Source organism: Thunnus thynnus, chromosome 6 (assembly GCF_963924715.1).
Source record: "Thunnus thynnus chromosome 6, fThuThy2.1, whole genome shotgun sequence".
NCBI lineage: Eukaryota > Metazoa > Chordata > Actinopteri > Scombriformes > Scombridae > Thunnus > Thunnus thynnus.
This window is the reverse complement of record NC_089522.1, coordinates 33,661,888-33,688,816: the sequence shown is the minus strand read 5'-3', so window position 1 is coordinate 33,688,816 and position 26,929 is coordinate 33,661,888. Positions and strand designations below refer to the sequence as shown.

The 26,929-nt window shown below is 37.7% G+C and overlaps 1 protein-coding gene across 1 annotated transcript in view; it reads right to left on the bottom strand.

The window, feature by feature from the left end:
* Window positions 1-1,989: 1,989 nt before the first annotated feature.
* Window positions 1,990-26,929, bottom strand: part of LOC137185283 (uncharacterized) — a 37,697-nt gene continuing 12,757 nt past the window's right edge. The window contains exons 4-6 of the mRNA XM_067593630.1: window positions 7,359-7,685; window positions 3,654-3,832; window positions 1,990-3,222 (exon numbers count right to left, since the gene is read on the bottom strand). Of these exons, the coding sequence (XP_067449731.1) occupies window positions 3,100-3,222; window positions 3,654-3,832; window positions 7,359-7,685 (629 nt within the window). The 3' untranslated portion in view covers window positions 1,990-3,099. The remainder of the gene's footprint in view (window positions 3,223-3,653; window positions 3,833-7,358; window positions 7,686-26,929) is intronic.

Sequence of the window (26,929 nt, the reverse complement as noted above, 5' to 3'; positions counted from 1 at the left end):
CCATGACTTGTACTTACAGCAGTTTGTTTACTTTGTCTCAAATGACACATTAAATTTTGCAATTAATCCGCAGTTCATATACCTGCCGAACCGTGGGGGGTGATCCGTACGGATCACGAATCTACTACGATCCGTTACAGCACTAGTTAACACTTGTTATTCTAGTTACTTTAAGCTTATTACTCAATATATGTCTCAGCTTAAAAACGAACTAAAGAAACTGTCAGAAGCAAGCAGCCAGACCTCCTGCAAACATTCACTAATCACACATCAACAGGTGACTGAACAACCACTCAATTAAAAACAATGAATGAGTGAGTCCAGACAGCTCACTGTAACTTCAACAAGTAAACTAACGTTACCCACAATACATTATGATCTCTGCTGCATTCTTGTTAAGGACATAAATTCACACAACAGCCACACAGAGAGATTTGGTCGTCGTCGAATCGATAAATCACTGCGTCCCGATCCATTTCTCTGTCTTCGTCTGTGACGTCAATCTGCTTCCAACGGTCAAAGATGACGATGCATTCATGTGCACCATCCAAGATTCGTCTTCGTCTTCAAGGCTTGTCTCACGTTTACTTACAGAGGATAATAAACGTGTTATGTAAAGTTTTTTTTTTTTGGTGCAGATTTTACTAACTTAGTATGGATTAAATTAAATGAATTAATGAAATGAAAAAAATAGGTCAGACATGTGACTACGGAATATATAAACGGTATTACAAAAATAAACCTACACTATTGCTCCTTAGTGAACATCAGAAACGGACATGGGATACGTTATTTACAGCCTATAAATGCGACATCTCACATATTATAGTAATACATGCGTTTGTGAGACCGTTGTTGTTCACGTTTATGATCATTTATGTATTACACTCGATAACTGTAATATTTCCGTGAGGTCCCGAAGGCAGCATGGGGAACCCAGAGTGTATGGGCGGGAAGCGCAAGCTCCTTGGCTCAATACTTTTATTAATACACTCAATACACTTAGGTGGCGTTAGCAAAATGTCCAGGAAGAGAACATTTTACAAAGAGTACCTTTTCAATCCAAAAATCTAAATTCCTCTTGAAACTTGACACGTTTTTTATAACATTCTAAATCATGTCACATGTGAAATGTCTCAGTTTATATGGAAGGAAAAGCTCTTGAGTTTACATGTGAAATCAATCTGAGATGTCTCAGCTCACATAGGAAATGTTGATTTTCACATTTAAAGTTTGCATTCAAAACATGTCTTTTATCACATGTGAAATCACAACATCACATGTGAATGTTTCATTTCACGCATGACTTTATCCCTTTCACATGTTAAGTTTGCATTCACATATAAAATTAAAAAAAAAAAATTTAACATGTGAATGTAAGATACACATGTGATTTCCAAATGTGAATTTTAAGTTCACATATGAAATCACAACATCACATGTGAAATGTCTCAGTTCACATGTGAAAGACTAAATATCACATATGCTTTTTTCGTAAGAGGCTTCATAAAACTGTCAACCGAGGTCGCTTGTCTAAGATGAGGGGGGAGCATGTTCCAAATCCTTGGTGCATATCAACAGAAGGCAGGATCGCCATACTTCTTGCTGTAAAGTAGTTTTGATAAACCTCATTTAAAGCTTCTCATAAATATCACATTATAAAGTGACAAATAATGATTACAGGCCAGAAAACATGTGAAGCAACATGTGATGTCAAACAGGAAAAGGAACAAAAATGAGCAGCTCAGATTAAGAAGCTGCAGTGTTCAGAACAATTTGAATCAAATGTTAAACTTCTCTGTGTGTAAATGTCTTTTTCAATACGACCACCAGGAGGCACCAGAGTCAGACACTTTGAAATTACCGTATTTCCCCTAATAGTAATTTAATAGTTATTTACCTCAACTACTGAGGGTACGTGGCCCTTAGCTTTAGCATGCTCATAGATTTATGTGCACCAGTTTAGCCAAGTTACTCTGGTTACCTTGGTAACTCATCTTGATGTTGTGTCGCTGCCATCAGTATTATTGAAATATGAGCTGTTATCCCCTTATAAGATGATATCACATCTCCTCTGTCCCCCTCCCCTCTCTGTGACGGTTGGCTAGAGGGCTACGCATGTACTCATAGAACCGGACTTACATCCAGGTAACTATTATTTATGCTTAACTGGCATGCACATTATATAACAGGCACCAGGAGTTTATCCACCCGGCTTTTCATTGACCACCAGCCACTATTAGAGGAAATACGGTACACACATACTGTCTGTAAAATGACTCACTACGGTGGACACAGACCTTCTTATTGCTGCTGGAGCAGCAGTCATGTCCTGTCTAAAGATTGAGATCTTTTTTGGATGTAAATGTGTCCAAAACTAAAGAAATAGTAATCTCATTAGAACACACAGACAGTTCCAACAATCATTCTTGACTTCAGTAAGTGTTGAACTCGTCCATCGAGACCTACAAATACTTGGGAACTGTGTTTGATGACAGATTGAGATTTAGTGACAGTACAGATGTTATTGTGAAAAAGGCTCAGTAGTGTCTGTGCTGTAAAATTAAAATTCAATTAAATTTAAAATACATTAACAAAAGAAAATGTAATCAGTAGGCCATTGTAGAAGATGTAATGAAGCCTTGTTTTGATCAGAAAAGTTAAAAGTATGTTTCACACATCTAAACATGAAAAACCAGTTAAATTTGACCCAAACACAATAGGAGGGTTAAATGATTTTAGCATTAGGCTGCAACATAACAAAATGTGAAAAAAGGATCTGAATACTTTTTAAATGCACTGTAATATGCATTTTAGTCAAATATGAACATAATTTCTAGGAGACAGAATTGGCTCAAAGGGTAGAAGAACAATATCAAACAACATCTACATTTTTGAAGACAGAATGAACATTTCAGAATAAGCAAGTAAGAAGAAACATGATCAGTTCTGTATCATCAGTATAGAGGTGAAAAATAGCATGTTTATAGTTAATATCTGCTGATTAAACAAAAAGAAGAAAGAAAGTGGAAAAAACTGGAACTTTGCAGCACAAGTTAACCTGCACAGAACAGAATCCAGATCCAAATCCAAACATTATCATTTGTTTGCTGCGAGTGCAGAGTAGGTTTGGTCCGGATCCCTGCCGGCTGGATCCAGGTTCTGGTGGATGTTGTCTTCATACATGGAGACTGGAGGACAGTTCTCATTGCTGACAGATAACTGAAAATAAAACAGGAATGACATCAAACCTAAAATATAGCAGTAACCACGGTAACAGCCCAGATATTGTGTTCTTCAATTGTTTGTTGATATTTTAGTGATAACAACTGGACAGGCCAGAGGTCTATTAACAGTAACTGTGATTTTATTTAATTATACTTTTGTACACAGTAGTGAAGTAGTTGCAGCCATGAGATTGTTTGTTCCTAACTGCAAAAATAAAATGTCTGCCAACAGTAAGAGTTAACATGTTAACAAGGGCCACTGCCATTATTCCTTGTGTGTTTAAACTCTTTCTGACATTGTCATATTTGTATTTTGTAGATTTTTAAATATGTGTGAATGAATTGTATATGTGTACTTGTTTGCAAATGTGCTTCCCCCTTGAGGGATGAATAAAGTATTTTTGAATTGAATTGAATGAGACATACATTGTTATAGAAAGTCACCACAATGTTTCTGCTGTCTGACGTTCCTCTGGTGTTCAAATCAAAGTTCCCCCTCGTCTTCAGTTTGTAGAGGAGCAGCAGAACAACAGCCAACAGCACAACAACCACAAGCATGATTACAGCCGGAGGCAAGAAGTAACCTAGTTGAGGGACATAGGAGTCTGGTTGGGAAGGAAGAAAGGGAGAGATATGTAGAAGTTTAAAAGTCTGGGATCTTTTGTCTTGTATTAGAAGCTTAAAGGTTCCCTGTGGAGTTTTTGACTGTAAGTAGCTTGTTTTTACGTGTGGATCTACGTTGTGCACATGTGGTTGACGTGATGCACAATCCTGCCAGTGGTTTCACATCATCCCACTGATCTACATGATGCAGGAACCTGCCCAGAAACACAGCAATGCACCAACAAAAGCAGGAGAGAAGAAGACCACAAGCAATGCAAGGTTTAAAATACTTTAAATAATCAGCTTTGCAAATATTTATGATTGAGGAAACATATTCAACACTTATGTTGGACCTAAAGGATACTCTCAGCGTGTTTTGGTGAGTAACACTGAATATAAATATAACCTTGTTTACAAGAAAACTACACAGGGAACCTTTATCAAAAATGAGATCTTCCTGTTGAAAAAACATCTCAGACTTTGATCTGAATGTTTCTTGACTTGTCATGTGCTGACATCACATGTTAATAATTATCTTACATCATTAGAAACGTAGGATGTGTTTAAACATTAGACGTGAAGATAACAAGGAAATTTATTGTAAAATTGAAAGTGAAATGTTTTCTTCTAGGTGCTGAACTGTCTTATGTGCTGAAACACATGTTGGACCATCTTGTTATTCTTATTAGACTACGTTGTTATGCTGAATTTGACTGTTTTAAGAGGACGTTTTGTTGCAGAGAGACAGTGATGGACAGATGGACAGACATGAACTGTCCTGTACCTGTAAACTGCTCTGTGGTTTCAGGGAAAGATGATGAAGGTGTGAAGCTTCTTGAACTGGAGATTAAACTCTGTGTTGTTGTTGGTGTGGAGGCTGATGGGACTGATGTTGGAAAAGGTCAGAGAGTCCGGTTTGGTTTTGAAGTGTTTGGAGCCGTGAACAATGAAAACACATTGAAACAATCAGATACTGAATCAATAATGCAGAGAAATGAGATGCTGCTCTAGACAGAAAGATCATATTGACAGCATCCATCACTTACACAAGAAAAATGCAGCATTAAATATGTTAATGAAGTAAATGATTAAGATATGTTCTATTAATCACTAAAAAGCATTGTTATTTGGACAATGCTTTTTAGTGATTAATAGAACAACCTCAGCACTCCTCTTGTTGTCACAAATCAAATTCTGGCTGTAACCCGAAAAAACAGATATTTGTTCCTGTCATGTCATTTCCATCCACTCTTTAAATTTTGTATCCAATATTCCTTTTTTTTAACATATGTTTTGGACATTTTATGGCTCTATTTGATAGTGATAGTGGACAGAGACAGGGCATGTGGGAGAAGAGAGTAGGGGGATGTGTTTTTGACCACAAGTAGTTTGTTTTTACATGTGGATCTATGTTGTGCACACGTGGTTGACGTGATACACAATCCTGCCAGTGGTTTCACATCATCCCACTGATCTACAGGATGCAGGAACCTGCCCAGAAACACAGCAATGCACCAACAAAAGCAGGAGAGAAGAAGACTGCAAGCAATGCAAGATTTAAAATACTTAATATAATCAGCTTTGCAAATATTTTATGATTGAGGAAACATATTCAACACTTATGTTGGACCTAAAGGATACTCTCAGTAGGTTTTGGTGAGTAACCCTTGTGACGACCCCTCTGCTCCACTAGTTGCTCCCGCGTTCCGCTTGCTGGTTTCTTTTTTGTCTGGCAGGATCCGGGGCAGGGCGGAGGATCGTAATTGCCATCATGAGCCACACCTGGGCCCGGTGTGGTCATGACTATAAAGCTTGGCTGCCTACAGAGCTTCCCTCTCCTCCTTCATCGCGCCTGGTCCACTTCGATAGCGGCGCGGCACGGCACAGCTGTTTTGTTTTTTTTGGTTACCGACATGCACACATCCACCCATGCCTACATTACTGATTACTGACTTTCACGTTTGTTCCGTTATTATTTTGTAAATAAACACGTATCCTCAGCTACAAGACTCGTCTGGTCTCCCATATTTTGTTGCAGCCTATGAGCCGGGCTGTGACACCCTGAATATAAATATAACCTTGTTTACAAGAAAACTACACAGGGAACCTTTATCATAAATGAGATCTTCCTGTTGAAAAAACATCTCAGTCTTTGGTCTGAATGTTTCTTGACTTGTCATGTGCTGACATCACATGTTAATAATTATCTTACATCATTAGAAACGTAGGATGTGTTTAAACATTAGACGTGAAGATAACAAGGAAATTTATTGTAAAATTGAATGTGAAATGTTTTCTTCTAGGTGCTGAACTGTCTTATGTGCTGAAACACATGTTGGACCATCTTGTTATTCTTATTAGACAACGTTGTTATGCTGAATTTGACTGTTTTAAGAGGACGTTTTGTTGCAGAGAGACAGTGATGGACAGATGGACAGACATGAACTGTCTTGTACCTGTAAACTGCTCTGTGGTTTCAGGGAAAGATGATGAAGGTGTGAAGCTTCCTGAACTGGAGATTAAACTCTCTGTTGTTGTTGGTGTGGAGGCTGATGGGACTGATGTTGGAAAAGGTCGGAGAGTCCAGTTTGTTTTTGAAGTGGTTGGAGCTGTGAACAATGAAAACACATTGAAACAATCAGATACTGAATCAATAATGCAGAGAAATGAGATGCTGCTCTAGACAGAAAGATCATATTGACAGCATCCATCACATACACAAGAAATACGCAGCATTAAATATGTTAATGAAGTAAATGATTAAGAATATTTTATGTGAGTTCGTTCTATTATTATTAAGTCTTGTTATTTGATTTTTGATTACAGAAGAGTAAGAAAATAACATCCACAAGTTGATTTTCTGACATTAAACATAAAAGCACAAATGTCTGAAAAGGTTTTTAAAAATCGTACAAACTGATTGTTGTAAATTTAAAAACTAACATTATAAAGGCAACACATTTTACATCAGATTACTTTGTGACTCTACAAATGAGTTTCATCTTTAGAAACATTTTAGAGTATGATGTCTTGAACATTGAGGAACCTGAGGAACCGTTCTTCTCTATGTTACCTAATGTTAATAGAAATATAGAAAAGGTCCCAGGTTGGACAACTAGTATGACTCTGCCAACCTCAGCACTCCTCTTGTTGTCACAAATCAACTTCTGACTGTAACCCAAAAAATAAGATATTTGTTTCTGTCATGTCATTTCCATCCACTCTTTTGTTTTAAGATTATTTTTGGACATTTTATGCCTTTATTTGATAGTGATAGTGGAGAGAGACAGGACATGTGGGGAGTAGAGGGATGACATGCAGCAGACAGTTCGGCCAGTTGAGAATCAAACTGAGGACTCGCTGCTCAGGGCGTTAGTGTCCATGTGATAACCACTCACCTATCAGGTCACCCCCAAAATTCATTCTTTCTTATTTTAAATGAAAATGTGACAACTTTTCATATTTACCCATCTAACAATTGATATTCATTGAACAGAATGTGGACTGAAAATAAAATATAAAACTCACCATCTAAAACAAAGATCTGGAACGTGTTGGATGAATCTGGAGACGAAGCTCTGCCGTAACCACACCTGTACCGTCCTGTGTCTGACTTCTTCAGCTGTGTGAAGGTCACATACAGTCCATATACAGATCCTTCTCTATATTCAATGCTGTATCTGCCATTCTGAGCTCTGTTCTCTTCTGTTTTAACCAGGATGTCTTCTTCTTTTTTACATTTATCCTTACAGAAGAACTTCCTGCTTCCATAGACAGTATTGAGGCATCCTTTTGTGACACTTCCTCCCACAGTTACTGCATGGGAGAAACTGGTGTTTTGACCCAACGTTGCAGCTGAAAAGATGAACAATCAACAGTTACTGTCTGTACTTCCTGTAAGATGCTGCAGTCTGATCACAATATTTCCTGCTTCACATTTACACAGATCCACAGAGTCACACTGGGAGCTGCCCAGTTCAACCAGTCTGACTGCTGGAGTAATGATTTCATCCAACATTGATACACTGAGTCAATATATCATAAACGTCTCACATTGTTCAACAATTTAATTAAATTCTATCTGACTTCATTTATTCTTAAGCTTCAGAATCATTAAATGGGATGAACATAGTAAATATATCAGGTTTTATGACTTTCAGTAGAAACTCACCATCTGTAACTGTGATGTCAAAGTCAGTGTAAGCATCTGGGGCTGAAGATCCACCCAAACCACATCTGTACCGTCCTGAGTCTGACTTGGTCAGCTGTGTGAAGATCACAGTCACAATTCTTTTTCCAGAAGATCCGTCTTTATATCTGATGCTGTATCTGCCACTCTGAGCTGTGACATCATCTGTTTTAATGAGCATTTCTTCTTCTTTACATTTTCCTTTACAGAAGAACTTGGTGCTTCCAGATGAATTCAAGTGGCAAATAATTAAGCCACTTCCTCCTTCAGCTCCAGCAAAAAGGTTTATTGCATTGATGAGTCCAGTGTTTCCATCCTGCAGTGCTGTTGGAAAGATGAACAGTGAATACTGATGATCAATACTTTGTGTAGTGTAGACTTACTGTAAACAGACTGCAGATTAATGAGGGCTAATCCATCAGTTCACAGAGAAGCAGAGATGATACAGAGGCAGCCATTAGCAAAGTTTTCACTGACTGTACAGCAGTTGCTGTTGTTCTACTTGTAGCTGCAGTTGTAGCCACAGTGTCTCTGTGTAACGTCTGTTTTTCAATGTTTTTCTTTCATACTTTCTAATATCAAACACATTAATGAGCATCAAATATTCATGATGGATGGTTCATATGTTTTGTTAATTATATTTAGTTTACTTAAATTACAAGATTAGATTATAGAGATGTTGTAGTTAGTAACAGAATAATTTAGAGAACGACAGGAAAACTAATTAACATGACAGCAACATGAAAACTTGTGTGATACAAATCTGACATTTGTTAAAATGAACACAATGAATGTCCAGAAGCAGTTTGTGCTGCAGCTTTACAGACACAGTCAGGTAATCAGTCCTCACCTGATAAGAAGCTGAAGAACAGAACATGGTGGATATTCATTCTGAGTTTGATCCTGATGCAGAAAATCATCAAACTGTCAGAAAACTGCCTCTATATGTCTGTCTGATCAATCAGGAAGCTGACGATGATTTAAGTTAACACTCCTTCCTCTTCCTCTTCCTCTCTCTCTCTCTCATTAATCAGTGATGATGTTTTGTTGAGAGAACTGTTGAGGCACAGGAAGATAATTTCCCCCAACAGGAAACTGACGTCAGGCTGTAAACCTTCGCTGCTGAAACATATTGTTTCACACAGACGGCAGGTTCTCATGATCCTCAATAAAAAGGATGAGGCGGCTGCCGGTGTGGCTGGTCAGCATGGCTGCAGGTGGAAGCTCCGGCTTCACCGTCAAACTTTCTCCAGCTGTTGGGTGTTCGGTTGAAGAGTGTAGTCTAGCTGTGGGTAAGATTGTTGGGTATGAAAGTATTAAATCTGCATCCAGAATGAACAGTGCTGTTGTGATTTTTCTGGACAGCACAGACAAAGTAAATCAGCTGCTTGAGAGTGGAGTCATAATTAAAGATACTTTCACCCCCCGCCCGAGTCCTCACTAGTAACTCCTGCTAAAAAGATCATTATTTCCAATGTGCCCTCTTTCCTGAGAAGTGAGCTTTTGGGGAAAGAGCTGGCGAGACGTGGACAGTTAATGTCTCTGATAAAAATGATTCCCATCAGCTGTAAGTCTTCTCATCTTAAACATGTCTTTTAGGAGACTAGTTTTCATGGTCCTCAAAAAGAGAATGAGATGTGCTACTTAGCAATAAAGATATTTTAATAGAGTATTTCAACATGCTCCCCATATCTTACAATATACATGGAGTGAGTAGTGGTGTAATATGAAATGATTCTGTAGTGGGAGCATTATTTGATAGAAAATATTGGTCTATCGATATACACTACCCCTGTTATCTTAAATAAAGATGTTAAAATATACTCGCCATATTTTTACAGTACACTTACCCCTGTTTATAATCAAAAAACGACCGATTTGTGCAACAGTAGCATTTTTTGTCAAGGCAGCATAAATCCTCCGCAGTAGAGCTGCCGCCTGCTGGGGCCGACAGTGGAGCCTCTCTACCGGACGAACAACAGGGAAACACACAGGATTCACAGCAGGAAAACAGAGATGACAGTGAACAGGAGAGCGAAGTCATGGAAAGTCTTAACAGCAGGGTGAGCAGGAAATGCAAACTTAGTTAAAGGTAACTATTGGTCACACCGTGATTTGCAATTTTGCTAAATTACCAAAAATTTTCAGACCACTTGTCATTTGGACCAATTGTTACATTCACGTTCAGTCGCGTGAAAGATGGACAAATCTCACCTGCCAACAAAAATGACGACAACTACACTTGTTACGTTACTGTAAGTGCAATAAAAACTTTGTGCGTAAAAAGCCAATAAGAGTAATTTATTAATGTTATCCATGTAAAACAGCCACACACCTGTAATTACTGCTTATCATCAAATGGTGCTGTCAACGAGAATGAAAGGGGGATATTTGAGATTATAATTTTAAGACTGTTTTGCCTTTCTGTTAATAGGAGTACGTGTGTATTTAAATGAATGATTATAAAAGTTTATTCGAGCTACTTTCAGTTCTACATGAGAAAATGCTTTTGTGTATGAGAGATGACCTTTTGTTAATGTAACTATGTGCAGCGAGGAATCAGAGAACTGTCTTTATTGTGTTTTCTGGGTTTTTGGTTTTCTGTTTGCTGTGTTTTAACCTCCTGTGGTCCTGTGCCGCTTTTCTCTCCACACCTGCCCTTCATCAGCCTCTATTAGCCCTGCCCTGCTCACAGAGTTTCCCCAGCCAATCAGCTCCTTGCCTGGTCTCTTTCTAGTCACCTGATCCCTATTCCCTCATTAGTTCTGTCTGTATTTAAGGCCAGTTTTCAGTTTAACCTTTGTTTGGTTGTTTTTGTTCTGCTTTGACTGCACAAATCTGGATTAAAGAGTTGCACTTTGCTGCCTCCTGTATTTGGGTCCATCTCTGCTACTCTTCATGACACCATCATTAAAAAAAATAATTTGTATTTTATTAGATAAGTAGCTCTTCATCCAGTTAAGGGTCCAAGAATTGAAACTATAAGCAGCAAGTTTCATTAAGAGCATTTCAGGATCAAGTGATAATGATAAAAATCAAGTAGCACAGCACCCACAATCCTTTCCCGTCTATATCATTAACTCCACTGACCAGTCATCTGCATAAAAGCTGTGCTAGTGGAGTGACTCTTCTTGTAGGCATGCTGAAATTCAGGATTAAGTTTATTTACAGAAAAATAATGTAAGACTGGGTGGAAATCAAATTTACAACCTCAATTTTTCATAAGTTGGTCATTGATTCATTGTTTTGTAAGTTTGCTATCTGAAACTGTCATTTTATGATTTAGTTTCTTTATCTTTCCCACATTATATTAATTGACAAATTTAGCGATATCTTGAGGTTTAGTAATGAAGGTGCTGTTTCTATGAAGGAGGGTGTTTTATTCCCAGATCAACCCATTATATTATTTAGAGTTTTCAACAGCTTCTTTCCATCATGTTTCATTTTATTTATCCTATTGTATTTATTTTTGTCTCTTGCTTTTCTGAGTATAGTGTTGCCAGACTTAATTGACACCAATTTCATTTTATGCATCTAGGCCATCAAGGCTTTCAGTTCTTCATCAATCCAAGAGGCTTTTCTTTTTCTAACTGTGAAATTCCCAATGGGGGCATGATTATCAACCATGTCCTTTTTAACATGTCCATTGTTACAAAGTCAGGCTAATCACCATGAATCTTACGTTTGTGATCTGTCAGTATTATCACTCAAAAGCAGTAATTAATCTCAAATATATTTAGCATTGAGGTTACCAAGATGTACTGTAAACAGGAATTACTCCAGGATATCCAAAGTCCAAGAGTGCCAAATGCTGTGTCCACATGTCTTTGAGTACGTCCATTGTTACAAAGTCAGGCTAATCACCTTGAATCTTATGTTCGTGATCTGTCAGTATTATCGCTCCAAAGCAGTAATTAATCTCAGATATATTTAGCATTGAGGTTACCAAGATGTACTGTAAACAGGAATTACTCCAGGATATCCAAAGTCCAAGAGCGTCCTCCTCACTGGCTCGGGCAGATGGAGTAGGCCGAGGTAGTCAGAAAGCTCCTGACTGCTTACCTGTGTAGATTATCATGAGATGTTAAATTGCACATTGGATGAATTTTAAAATCTTTAAAAATGTTAGAATTCTAATTAAAATAAACTGGAGTGTCATGTCCAGAGTTCAAAAACATTCAGCTGCCAAACAGGAAGTTCAAGATGCCAAAAGGAGATTGCAATGTTGCAGCAGCTGCTTCACAAAGTTCAGTTTCATTATACAACTCTTTACAGCTCACTACTGTTGTTCACAATAGTCCACAAAGGGATAAAAACAAAATAATCCGACAAAAAATTGTATGCCTCTCACACAAATCAGCAACATCTGAAGCTGATCATTTCTCAATTTACCTCCAAAACAAGAAAATGGCTCCTACAAACAGAATTAACAGATTTAACTGTACATTCTTGTGTGTGTGTGTGTGTGTGTGTGTGTGTGTGTGTGTGTGTGTAGTTTTGTTCTGTAAACGTTAACAAGACTACACAGCTCCATTCTGTAGTGCTTATGAAGATTCAACATAGGAAACTAATGTTCATGTTAGTAGTGCAATGATGCCAGACAGCACAAAAATATACACAATACTTTCTACATTGCAGCATTTCTGCCGTGAGTTCATGTGATGGAACTGAATCAGTCTCATGTTGAAAGTTCTCCTCTTTCTCAGCAGTCGGTCATGACGGGCTGAGAGACGTTCTCCAGGATGTTTGACAGAGAGGTTCCCATCACAGAGCCTGCTGTCCTCATCAGTTTGTTGAGTTTAGTTTCCTTGGCTGCGATTCAGCCTCAGCAGATACAGTAGCAGTGAAGAATGTTGCACTAGTTACAACAGACTAGTAAAAGATTTGCAACATCTTACTGCACACGAACTTTATCTTCCTCAGAAAGTATGAACAGCTTTATAAATCAGGTGAATAGAATGTGTCTGCATATTTCTGGCTTTGTGTGTACACGCTTGTACACGTGTGATGTGAAGGTGACTGGATGAAAGACATTGTAATAACATAACTGAATCCTGATTATTTTATTTAAAAGTGAGCAACAAATTAACCAGTTCTGATGCACTCGGTTGGTCAGACGTCACATCTTATCTGTAGCCATCACTGTATAAAACACTTGGGTGGTTGTTTAAACAGTAAATGTGACAAATGAAATCTTCTACTTGAGTATTAATACTGTAAAGTTAATTATTCTATTACATGTAGAAGCGCTGCATTCAGATTTCTGAGGTGGTGGAGACTGATCATGTTTCATGTTTTGGGTCAAAAATCTTAAATCTACAATTTTGAAGGATTTGGAATTAAATAGTGACATTAATAATGAAAATATCACAAGAGATATGAGATTTGATTTTTTTTTTTCACACTTATATGTAAAAACAAATGAGAGTGTGAATCTTTCACATGACTAGAAACTCCAGACATGAGATAAATATAGTGGAGTAAAAAGTAAAAATATTGAAATATGTCATGAATGGTGGAGGAAAAGTTGAAAGCACTGACAGTCGTTATTATTCTGAGTAAAAGTTTATGCAGCAGTGACCTCTAGTCACGTTTGTGTAGATTACATATCCAGCCTCACTATGGAGAGGAAACTTGTGGAAGCAGCATTGTTATGGAAGTAAATCATTTCCATAATAATTTGAATTATATCAGCAACTAAATAGTTAGTGTTCAAATTGAAAAACACTGAATTTATTGCTCTTAAATACTTGACTTTGAAAACCATCTTTCTGAATTTATTTGCTCTGAAAATATATACTAGAAACAACACATTATCTAATGATATAGCTACTCTGGATGGCATTACCCTGGCCTCCAGCACCACCATAAGGAATCTGGGAGTTATCTTTGATCAGGATATGTCCTTTAACTCCCACATAAATCAAATTTCAAGGACTGCCTTTTTTTCACTTACGTAATATCGCAAAAATCAGGCACATCCTGTCCCTAAAAGATGCAGGAAAAACTAGTTCACGCATTTGTTACTTCTAGGCTGGATTATTGCAATTCCTTATTATCAGGCTGCCCTAACAAGTCTCTAAAGACTCTCCAGCTGGTCCAGAATGCAGCTGCACGTGTTCTGACTAAAACTAGAAAAAGAGACCACATTTCTCCCATTTTAGCTTCACTACATTGGCTTCCTGTAAAATCTAGAATAGAATTTAAAATCCTTCTCCTAACTTACAAAGCCCTTAATGGTCAGGCACCATCATATCTTGAAGAGCTCATAATACCGTATTATCCCACTAGAACACTGCGCTCCCAGTATGCAGCTTACTGGTGGTCCCTACAGTCTTTAAAAGAAGAATGGGAGGCAGAGCCTTCAGCTATCAGGCTCCTCTTCTATGGAACCATCTACCAGATTCAGTCCGGGGTGCAGACACTCTCTATGTTTAAGAGTAGGCTTAAAACTTTCCTTTTTGATAAAGCTTATAGTTAGGGCCGACCAGGCTCGCCTTGGATCAGCCCTTAGTTATGCTGCTATAGGCCTAGACTGCTGGGGGACTTCCCATGATGCACTGAGCTCCTCTCTCCTCCCCCTCCTCCTCTCCATCTGTATGCATTCATGTAACATCAATGCATGTCACTAACTTTGCTTCTTCCCCGGAGTTTTTTTTTGTGCTTTCTCATCTCACAGGAAAAGCTGAGTCCCAGGCCGAACCTTCGCGGTCCTTCACAGTCCTGATGGCATCCTTCCCTGGCTGTTGCTGCTCGTGCTTGTTGTTGTTGTTGTTGTTGTTGTGATTTTTTTTTCTTCTGTCCCCCCTCCCCCTTTCCCTCTCTCTTTCTCTCTCTCAACCCAACCGGTCAAAGCAGATGGCCGCCCACCAAGAGCCGGGGTCTGCTTGAAGTTTCTACCCGTTAAAGGGGAGTTTTTCCTTACCGCTGTCGCCAAGTGCTTGCTCATGGGGGAATTGTTGGGTCTCTGTATATTAAAGAGTACGGTCTTGACCTGCTCTATGTGAAAAGTGCCTTGAGATGACTTCTGTTGTGATATGGCGCTATATAAATAAAAATTGATTGATTGATTGAATTGATATTTTACCACACTGTGAGGTGCATCAGATTTTAAATTCTTTTTATCAGATATCCCAGTCAGATTTACTCAACGGCATGAAATCTTCCACCTCTCCCTCTGATGTTTTACCCACTAGATTTTTAAAGGAGGTTTCTGCCATTTTATCCTCAGATATTTTAGCAATTTTTAACAAATCTCTATCTTCAGAGCTTGTACCTCAGATTTTTAAATCTGCTGTTGTTCACCCCCTTCTCAAAAAATCAAATCTTGACACCACTAATCTAAATAATTTTAGACCCATATCCAAATTACCCTTTCTCGCCAAGGTGGAGAAAGTGGTTTACTCTCAGCTTATTTCTTTTATGAATGACCACTCTCTCTTTGAAAAGTTTCAGTCCAGTTTTTGCACTCATCATAGTAAAGAAACTGCACTTTTAAAAGTTTTAAACAACATTAGAATGAATGAATTCGGATGCTGGCCGCTGTAGTGTTCTGGTACTTTTGGACCTTTCCGCAGCATTTGACACAGTCAATCATGGAATATTAATTAATGGACTAGAAAACTGCATAGGCATGACTGGTACTGCTCTAGACTGGTTTAAGTCTTATTTGAGTGACAGAACGTTCTCTGTTTCAATTAGAAATGTCTCTTCCAAATTCTCAATTATCAGCTGCGGCATTCCTCAAGGATCAGTTCTTGGCCCTTTACTGTTTTCCATTTACATGTTACCACTGGGTCAAGTCATTTGAAACTCCAATATTTCCTTCCATTTTTATGCAGACAATACACAGATATATCTATCCATAAATCCATCAGACATTACCTCACTTACCTCACTCACAACGTGTCTCGTAGTATTAGATCTTGGATGTCCAATAATTTCTTAATGCTCAATAATGACAAAAACTGAAGTGATGGTGTTTGGGCCCAGAGCACACAGGGACTAGAAAGACCTTATTTTCCCAGGGTTTGCAGTGCACCCATGAGGCCAGAAATCTGGGTGTAATCTTTGACTTGAATTTTTCAAAACATTTTACCAAAATCACCAAATCAGATATCACTCAAATCAGGAACATTGCAAAGATTAGATCTTTTCTTTCTTTCAGTGATGCTGAAATACTCATTCATGCTTTTGTCTCTAGTCATTTAGATTACTGCAACTCCTTATTTGCTGGACTGCCCCTAAAATCAATCAACCACCTACAGCTTGTACAGAATACTGCGGCTAGGGTTCTTACAAGGGCTAAAAATATGATCACATTTCTCCTGTTCTCACCTCATTGCACTGGTTACCTGTGGTTTTTAGAATTGATTTTAAAATTTTACTGCTTGTTTTTAAATCTATGAACGGCCTAGCCCCATCTTATATCACTGACCTTCTCATCCCTTACACCCCAGCTTGTTCTCTAAGATCTGTGGACCAGCTGTTGCTCTCAGTCCCCAGGGCAAAGCTTGAGTCAGGGGGTAGAAGGGCATTTGCTGTTAGAGCTCCCCAATTGTGAAACAACCTTCCCCTGGAAATCGGACAAGCTACCTCAGTGTCCTCTTTTAAAACTCTTTTAAAAACTAATTTTTATATAAGTGCATTTAATTAGAGGGTTTTTAAAATATTTTTTATTTATTTATTTATTACCTTTACCTTTTGTTTCCATTTCTTATTGTCTTGTAACTTTTCTATATGTAATTGCATTGTGTATTTTGTTTTATGTCTGTGAAGGACTTTGTAAACTTGTTTTTACTATATAAATAACATTATTATTATTATTATTATTATATTTTAAAATCATTAAATGGGATGAACATAGTAAATATATCAGGTTTTATGACTTTCAGTAGAAACTCACCATCTGTAACTGACATCAAAGTCAGTGTAAGAATCTGGGACCGAAGATCCACCCAAACCACATCTGTACCGTCCTGAGTCTGACTTGGTCAGCTGTGTGAAGGTCACAGTCACAGATCTTCTTCCAGAAGATCCGTCTTTATATCTGATGCTGTATCTGCCACTCTGAGCTGTTACACCATCTGTTTCAATGAGAATGTCTTCTTCTTTACATTCTCCTTTACAGAAGAACTTGGTGCTTCCAGATGAAGTCAAGTGGCAAATAATTGAACCACTTCCTCCTTCAGCTCCAGCAAAAAGGTTTATTGCATTGACGAGTCCAGTGTTTCCATCCTGCAGTGCTGTTGGAAAGATGAACAGTGAATACTGATGATCAATACTTTGTGTATTGTAGACTTACTGTAAACAGACTGCAGATTAATGAGGGCTAATCCATCAGTTCACAGAGAAGCAGAGATGATACAGAGGCAGCCATTAGCAAAGTTTTCACTGACTGTACAGCAGTTGCTGTTGTTCTACTTGTAGCTGCAGTTGTTGTCACAGTGTCTCTGTGTAACGTCTGTTTTTCAATGTTTTTCTTTCATACTTTCTAATATCAAACACATTAATGAGCAACAAATATTCATGATGGATGGTTCATATGTTTTCTTAGATTACATTCAATTTAGTTAAATTACAAGATTAGATTACAGAGATGTTGTAATTAGTAACAGAATCATTTAGAGAACGACAGGAAAACTAATTAACATGACAGCAACATTAAAACTAAGTGATACAAATCTGACATTTGTTAAAATGAACACAATGAATGTCCAAAAGCAGTTTGTGCTGCAGCTTTACAGACACAGTCAGGTAATCAGTCCTCACCTGATAAGAAGCAGAAGAACAGAACATGGTGGATATTCATTCTGAGTTTGATCCTGATGCAGAAAATCATCAAACTGTCAGAGAACTGCCTCTATATGTCTGTCTGATCAATCAGGAAGCTGAAGATGCTTTAAGTTAACATTCCTTCCTCTTCCTCTTTCTCTCTCTCTCTTGCTCTGTTTGCAACATGATGATGATGGAGGTTAAGGGTAAATTAATGAATTAATAATTTTATTTTCAACCCCATTATTTGACCTATATGACCTCTGTGGAATTATTCAGACACATTAAACACCAACAAACCAAACGTTCCAGTATGTAAACACACCAGCATCTCACAGCACAATATATTGACCTTATAAAAATCTTTACATACTGTATAATATCCCAGGAGATATCCAACAATGAAGATTAAATAAATACATACACACAGTCTAACATATATGAACACAAGTGTAATATTAATGTGTGTAGATCAGTGGTTTCATGATGAAGCTGCTGACTGAAGATAAGAATAATCACTTTACCCCATTTATGAGCAACATATAAACATTTAATATATAGTTATAAGGTAGAAAGATATTTTATTAATTCTCAGTATTTATTATAACTTCTCCTATGAAGACATATTTTATGTTATTATAACAGAGTTTTACTATATTGTCATTCATTATCAGTTTATACAGCAGCAAACACTTTGGGTTCCAACAGGAGTTATAACATTTATTAAATATCAATATAAAACTTATTAATGATAAATGGGAACGATGTTAAAGTCAAGTGTTACCAATAGATATTCAAACAAATTGAAAGAAGCAATAAGAAATAAGAATTTAATATAAAAGTTTAGTGAATGTCAGCACCCTCGACCAGTTTACACCTAATAAGCTGGTTGCCAACCGCTGTTGTAAACCAAGAAGACACAAACACACACACACACACATACACACACTGGATACATCTCAAGTCTCTTAATTTATGTCTCCTCGCTCCTTGCCCCTCACCTGAACTGGAAGTTCTTCCTGATGCGCCATTTTGACAGGCGTCCCAAGTCTCTTATTCTGCTCCTAGGAGCAAGGAGCGAGGAGGGGTCTCTGAGGAACGAGGAAACACGAGAGCAGCCTTCACGGAAGTCTTTTACGGGCTGACACGCCCCCTTATTGGATATCAGTTGTTGATTGGACGCTGCAGCTGATCAGACTGATTTGATACATCACTGCAGTTTCATACTGAAGAGGAGACAGATTACAGATTTAATTTAAGTGTATCATTCCCAAGTTTTATGTTTTATTTGTTTTCTGATTCATCATATAGTTAAAAGTCTGTTAATTGTCGGTCTGATCAACAAAACAACCATAAACAACTTTCTTCATTTATTAGAAAGATTTTTTTTCATGATGTTATTTCCTCCATTAAACTGTTTCTTGCTGACAGACAGACTCTTCCTGACTTTAATTTGATCCATAATAACAGTTAAACACATTTATATTTTACATCATTTATCGTCATTTCCATTCAGTCACATGTGAGGCTGAAAATTTGTCCTGAAACATTTAGCCAAATACATATTTTTCAGTGTTCAGAAGATACCCTGATCATATTCTGGGTTATTGAATGATGAATTCACTATCAGGATTATCAAAAAATACAGATGCAAATAATCAATAAATAGTATAAACGCATTCTGTCAGTAGAAATGGTTCCTGTCCATCTGAGCAGGACACAGTATAAATGCAGAATGCAGGTTTTTATTTAAGTGTTTGTTGAACAGGTAACAGGCTGCAGAGAGGAAACAGCTGCTCTAGCGGTGATAACTGTGAACCTTTATTAGTATTAACACAGTGCAGTGTGCAGACACAAACTCCATCAGAAGTTTCAACAGCTGTTAAAGCCGACTGACAGCTGATCCAGCTGTGATCAGCTGTCGCCGTCATCAGAAACGGACGTTGCTTCATGTGACGCTTTAGAGGAGAGGACATCTCATGTCTCTCAAAACAATTTTCCTCGTTTCTTCTCTCCTCGCTTGGTTTCCTTGTGTCTCTCCTTGCATCCACAGCAGGAAGGACTAAGACGCAAGGAAAAGACGCAAGTGAGGGAAACGTGGATGCAATTTAAGAGACTTGGGATGCAGCCACTGTGTTGTATTGTTGCTGTCTGTGCTGATAAAACTCCAGCTCACTGATGCTGAAAACAACATGTGATGTGATTGACGGACAAACTGACAAAATCTGTTCTATTTACCCACAAACGTCTGTTTATTTCTAATAATGGACCTGGCAGTTTATGACACAAAGCTTATGTGGGGGAAAATTGAATGTATGTAACCTCGCAACATATTCCAGTACCTCCAGCTTGTACATATTCTGTTAAAACCACCAGTTTTTGTTTCACAATCAGTGGTAGTGAATTTCTGCACACGTGAAAGCCTGACAGATGTGTTGGAGGGTAGCACAGTTCCTCCTTTATTTAACCAGGTTGGTTGGTTTATTTAACCAGGTTGATTAAATAAAGATAAAAAAATGAATAAAACCAAATAAAAAGATATTGTATCTGACGTGCCCTTCAGGGGTCATATGCAAGACTCAAAGAGCTACGAATATCCTCAAATGTAAGATCACATTTTTTCAGTGGGAAATACCCAGAAAGAGGAAAGATGCTGACAGAAGCAGAAAGCTTCAGGGATATCTGGTTTATACAGATGTAGATAGATATTTATATAGATTATCTGTCAGCATGTTTCCTCTTTCTGGGCATTTTCCACTGAAAAAATGTGATCTTACATTTGAGGATGTGAAAGTTAAAAAATCTGCTGGTTTTAAAGTCATGTCATCCTGACCCCTCCTTACTCGAGGACCTTCCATCCCATGATGCAGAATGGGTACAGACTGCATTGATGCTGGGCCGTACACTTATTATTACCCCCCTCTATCAATCTATGGCACAACCAGTTGGGTAGGCTAGCAGCACTGGAAGGCTTGTCATACAGACTCATGAATAGGGTGGAGAGTTTCAATCTGAAATGGGAACGTTACCTAGCTGCCATTAGGGGGTAGGACTAAGGGACATGACAGGATGGGGCACAGGGTCCCAGAAGTTTACATGTACCTCTCAGTATCACTACCTCGGTTCCTTGCATGTCAGCCTTTTCTTCATCTATGGTGGGGGTTCATATTAGTGCCCCTTCATTATCAACGCTGTGCCCAGTATCGCTGAATATGCAACGTGCTATGATATAGTTTTGTTTCATGTGGGGTTTTTTTGTTTTGTTTTGTTTTTTGTTTTCTCAGTTCTGTTTCTGTTGGTTTGGCGGTTTGCTTCTTTGCCTCTGTGGTCTGTCTTTGTTTCTCTTTGATAGTGGACAATATGTACTGCGGATATCCTCACACTTTCCATACTAGTATAAACACTGATGCTGCTGGATGTCTAACCATCCTTATCAACATATATGCTTGTATTGTGCACCATCTGAAATTTCAATAAAATGTTAATCATAAAAAAGTCATGCTATCCTGGTGGATCTTATTAAATTCATTACTAATAATAACAAATGCACTATTGCAGAAAATGCACTATTCCCCCCTGTCTCAGTCATACTTCCTGAAACATCAGTGCCCACCTGTTTTAGGACATAACTTGGCCTTTAAAATAATGAACTATATACTTGTAGCACATAAAGGGTTTGGGAAATTAGGAAGCTTTGACTTTGGTTAATTTTTTAAGTGTAAAGTAAGATGCTACCACAACAAAGGAACTGTTGTTCAGAGCTACATTAACACATAGTTTATTGTACAAAAATGAAACTTTAGGCCTTCACTGTATTCAGGATGGATTCCATCAGACTAAACTAAACACACATTTGCATTTTCACGTCATACATCTAAAAACAATTAGCAGTAGCACTAGATCTATAAACCAAAGTCTGAGTCAAATCCTGATACAAAATTTGTAGATGTTGCGAGGTGTTTTAAAAGAGCCACACTGCACCACAGCTTACAGCACAAAGGCAACATTACTCCAATTTTATAAAAACAGTAAAACTGATCAAGCCTGAAACATGCAGATCCCAGGCTTTATTGCCTTCATCTATGTTACATCATTTTGAGAGACAGGTCATGTTGTAGATTTCTTGTAATACATTTCAGTTTCCATTGACTTTTATTTGAAATGTAAAATGTTTGCAAGTTTGTAGTCATTTCAGAAATAAATGCACAATGGAGCACGTGTTCACTTGTTCACATTTTGTGGATGTTTAAAATTGTGCTGTCAAAAAATAAGCAAACAATTCTTTAGTGCCAATTCTGTTGCAGGTATCGTCATCAAGTAACATTAAACTTAGTGAAATATTGTGACAACAGTCTGACTCAGTGTGACTCCTGGAGCCAACTGTCAATGAATTTAGAGATTCAGACCATAAAGGCTCCCTGAAAACAATGACTGACTTCGTATTTCTAGAGAGAAGTTGAGGCTTTTTGAATGGGAGTCAGTTGGAGCAGCTATCAGCCGTCAGCAACACTTTAAGGTTCTTCAGCTTTAAGACTCATAATTAATAACTCATAATTAATCATAACTCAACTGTATCTCACGTCATAAATGATCACGTTTGCGATCATGCATTTAAAAACTATAACTACATACAGCAGCAGCGGACTCTAGGTGGACGCCATCTGCCTTGACCGGTTGAGTTGAGACACTATTATATTTATATACTCAAAAGAAAGAAGAGAGAGAGAGACAGAGACAGACAGAGACAGAGAGTATACTGAGGTGGAAGAAATAATTTCTGCTGCTGGATAACAGGTAGGTTAAGTTAAAAAATGCCTTTTGATTTTCCTTCTGAGGTTCTTCAATGGTACTTCGAATCTGTACGTTAATGATAACGTTGTGCGAATCACGGAGTAACTTAAAGTTAACGTCGACATAACGTTACACCGTGCTAAATTCACAGATGAAGCTATGCAACGAATGATTTCACCGAACAAGCAATTAAACGTGGCAAAAAACGTGACAAAACAACAAATTTATGTACTTATAAAAGCATACGACTTAATGTTACAACTATTAGCATCTAACTAGCTAGCTGGCATGGTGTCAAAGTACCGTTAGCGTTAAGCTAGTTTTAAGTTAACAGTTACTCACCACTCACTGCTAGTAACTTACCGTTGCTGGGTATTTTCGCCATCCTCCCCTTGTCGGTGAAGCTGCGCTCCAACAGCCCAATCATGTCAGAGTCATTCAGCATTTTCTTCTTTGATACACATTTTTCTTTAAATATACTGATTTGGTCGTCGTCGAATCGATAAATCACTGCGTCCCGATCCATTTCTCTGTCTTCGTCTGTGACGTCAATCTGCTTCCAACGGTCAAAGATGATGATGCATTCATGTGCACCATCCAAGATTTGTCTTCATCAAAAGCTTGTCTCACGTTTGCTTACAGAGGATAATACACGTGTTATGTAAAGTATTTTTGGGTGCAGATTTTACTAACTTAATATGGATTAAATGAAATGAAAAAAATAGGTCAGACATGTAACTACGGAATATATAAACGGTATTACAAAAATAAACCTACCCTATTGCTCCTTAGTGAACATCAGAAACAGACATGAGATACGTTATGTACAGCCTATAAATGCGACATCTCACATATTATAGTAATACATGCGTTTGTGAGACCGTTGTCTTTTACGTTTATGATCATTTATGTATTACACTCGATAACTGTAATATTTCCGTGAGGTCCTGAAGGCAGCATGGGGAACCCAGAGTGTATGGGCGGGAAGCGCGAGCTCCTTGGCTCAATACTTTTATTAATACACTCAATACACTTAGGTGGCGTTAGCAAAATGTCCAGGAAGAGAACATTTTACAAAGAGTACCTTTTCAATCCAAAAATCTAAATTCCTCTTGAAACTTGACACGTTTTTTATAACATTCTAAATCATGTCGCATGTGAAATGTCTCAGTTTATATGGAAGGGAAAGGTCTTGAGTTTACATGTGAAATCAATCTGTGAGATGTATCAGTTCACATAGGAAATGTTGATTTTCACATATAAAAGTTTGCATTCAAAACATGTCTTTTATCACATGTGAAATCACAACATCACATGTGAATGTTTCATTTCACACATCACTTTATCCCTTTCACATGTTAAGTTTGTATTCAGATATAAAATTAAAAACTTTTTTTTTTTACATGAATTTGAGATACACATGTGATTTCCAAATGTGAAACTTAGGTTCACATGTGAAACCACAACATCATGTGAAATGTTTCACTTAACATGTGACATTATCTTTTTCACATGTAAAGTTTGCAATCACATGTAAAGCTGAAAACATGTTGTCTTTTTCACATGTGAATTTTAAGATACACATGTGATTTCCACATGTGAATTTTAAGTTCACATGTGAAATCACAACATCACATGTGAAATGTCTCAGTTCACATGTGAAAGGCTGAATTTCACATGTGATTTTTTCGTAAGGGGCTTCATAAAACTGTCAACCGAGGTCGCTTGTCTAATATGAGGAGGGAGCATGTTCCAAATCCTTGGTGCATAACAACAGAAGGCGGGATCGCCATACTTCTTGCTGTAAAGTAGTTTTGATAAACCTCATTAAAAGCTTCTCATAAATATCACATTATAAAGTGACAAATAATGATTACAGGTCAGAAAACATGTGAAGCAACATGTGATGTCAAACAGGAAAAGGTACAAAAATGAGCAGCTCAGATTAAGAATCTGCAGCGTTCTGAACAATTTGAATCAAATGTTAAACTTCTCTGTGTGTAAATGTCTTTTTCAATACGACCACCAGGAGGCACCAGAGTCAGACACTTTCAAATTACCGTATTTCCCCTAATAGTAATTTAATAGTTATTTACCTCAACTACTGAGGGTACCTGGCCCTTAGCTTTAGCATGCTCATAGATTTATGTGCACCAGTTTAGCCAAGTTACTCTGGTTACCTTGGTAACTCATCTTGATGTTGTGTCGCTGCCATCAGTATTATTGAAATATGAGCTGTTATCCCCTTATAAGACGATGTCGCATTTTCCCCTGTCCCCCTCCCCTCTCTGTGCTGGTTGGCTGGAGGGCTACGCATGTACTCATAGAGCCGGAGTTACATCCAGGTAACTATTATTTATGCTTAACTGGCATGCACATTATATAACAGGCATCAGGAGTTTATCCACCCGGCTTTTAATTGACCACCAGCCAGTATTAGAGGAAATACGGTACACACATACTGTCTGTAAAATGACTCACTATGGTGGACACAGACCTTTTTATTGCTGCTGGAGCAGCAGTCATGTCCTGTCTAAAGATTGAGATCTTTTTTGGATGTAAATGTGTCCAAAACTAAAGAAATAGTAATCTCACTAGAACACACAGACAGTTCCAACAATCATTCTTGACTTCAGTAAGTGTTGAACTCGTCCAGAGTACAAATACTTGGGAACTGTGTTTGATGACAGATTGAGATTTAGTGACAGTACAGATGTTATTGTGAAAAAGGCTCAGTGGTGTCTGTGCTGTAAAATTAAAATTCAATTAAATTTAAAGTACATTAACAAAAGAAAATGTAATCAGTAGGCCATTGTAGAAGATGTAATGAAGCCTTGTTTTGATCAGAAAAATTAAAAGTATGTTTCACACGTCTAAACATGAAAACCAGTTAAATTTGACCCTAACACAATAGGAGGGTTAAATGATTTTAGCATTCGACTGCAACATAACAAAATGTGAAAAAAGAGTCTGAAGACATTTTAAATGCTCTGTAATATTCAATTTAGTCAAATATGAATTTAATTTCTAGGAGACAGATTTGGCCCAAAGGGTAGAAGAACAATATCAAACAACATCTACATTTATGAAGACAGAATGAACATTTCAGAATAAGCAAGTAAGAAGAAACATGATCAGTTGTGTATCATCAGCATAGAGGTGAAAAATAGCATGTTTATAGTTAATATCTGCTGATTAAACAAAAAGAAGAAAGAAAGTGGAAAAAAATGGAACTTTGCACCACATGTTAACCTGCACAGTACAGAATCCAGATCCAAATCCAAACATTATCATTTGTTTGCTGCGAGTGCAGAGTAGTTTTGGTGCGGATCGCTGCTGTCTGGATCCAGGCTCTGGTAGATGTTGTCTTCACACGAGGAGACTGGAGAACAGTTCTCATTGCTGACAGAAGGACGCTTCTCATTGCTGAAAGATAACTGAAAATAAAACAGGAATGACATTAAACCTAAAATATAGCAGTAACCACGGTAACAGCCCAGATATTGTGTTCTTCAATTGTTTGTTGATATTTTAGTGATAACAACTCGGCAGGCCAGAGGTCTATTAACAGTAACTGTGATTTTATTTAATTATACTTTGTACACAGTAGTGAAGTAGTTGCAGCCATGAGATTGTTTGTTCCTAACTGCAAAAATAAAATGTCTGCCAACAGTAAGAGTTAACATGTTAACAAGGGCCACTGCCATTATTCCTTGTGTGTTTAAACTCTTTCTGACATTGTCATATTTGTATTTTGTAGATTTTTAAATGTGTGTGAATGAATTGTATATGTGTACTTGTTTGCAAATGTGCCTCCCCCTTGAGGGATGAATAAAGAATTTTTGAATTGAATTGAATGAGACATACATTGTTATAGAAATTCACCACCATGTTTCTGCTGTCTGAGGTTCCTCTGATGTTCAAACCAGAGTTCCTCCTCGTCTTCAGTTTGTAGAGGAGCAGCAGAACAACAGCCAACAGCACAACAACCACAGGCACGATTATAGCCGGAGGCAAGAAGTAACTTGGTTGAGGGACATGGGAGTCTGGTTGGGAAGGAAGAAAGAGAGAGATATGTAGAAGTTTAAAAGTCTGGGATCTTTTGTCTTGTATTAGAAGCTTAAAGGTTCCCTGTGGAGTTTTTGACCACAAGTAGCTTGTATTTCTGTGTGGATCTACGTTGTGCACACGTGGTTGACGTGATACACAATCCTGAAAACACAGCAATGCACCAACAAAAGCAGGAGAGAAGAAGAACCACAAGCAATGCAAGATTTAAAATACTTAATATAATCAGCTTTGCAAATATTTTATGATTGAGGAAACATATTCAACACTTATGTTG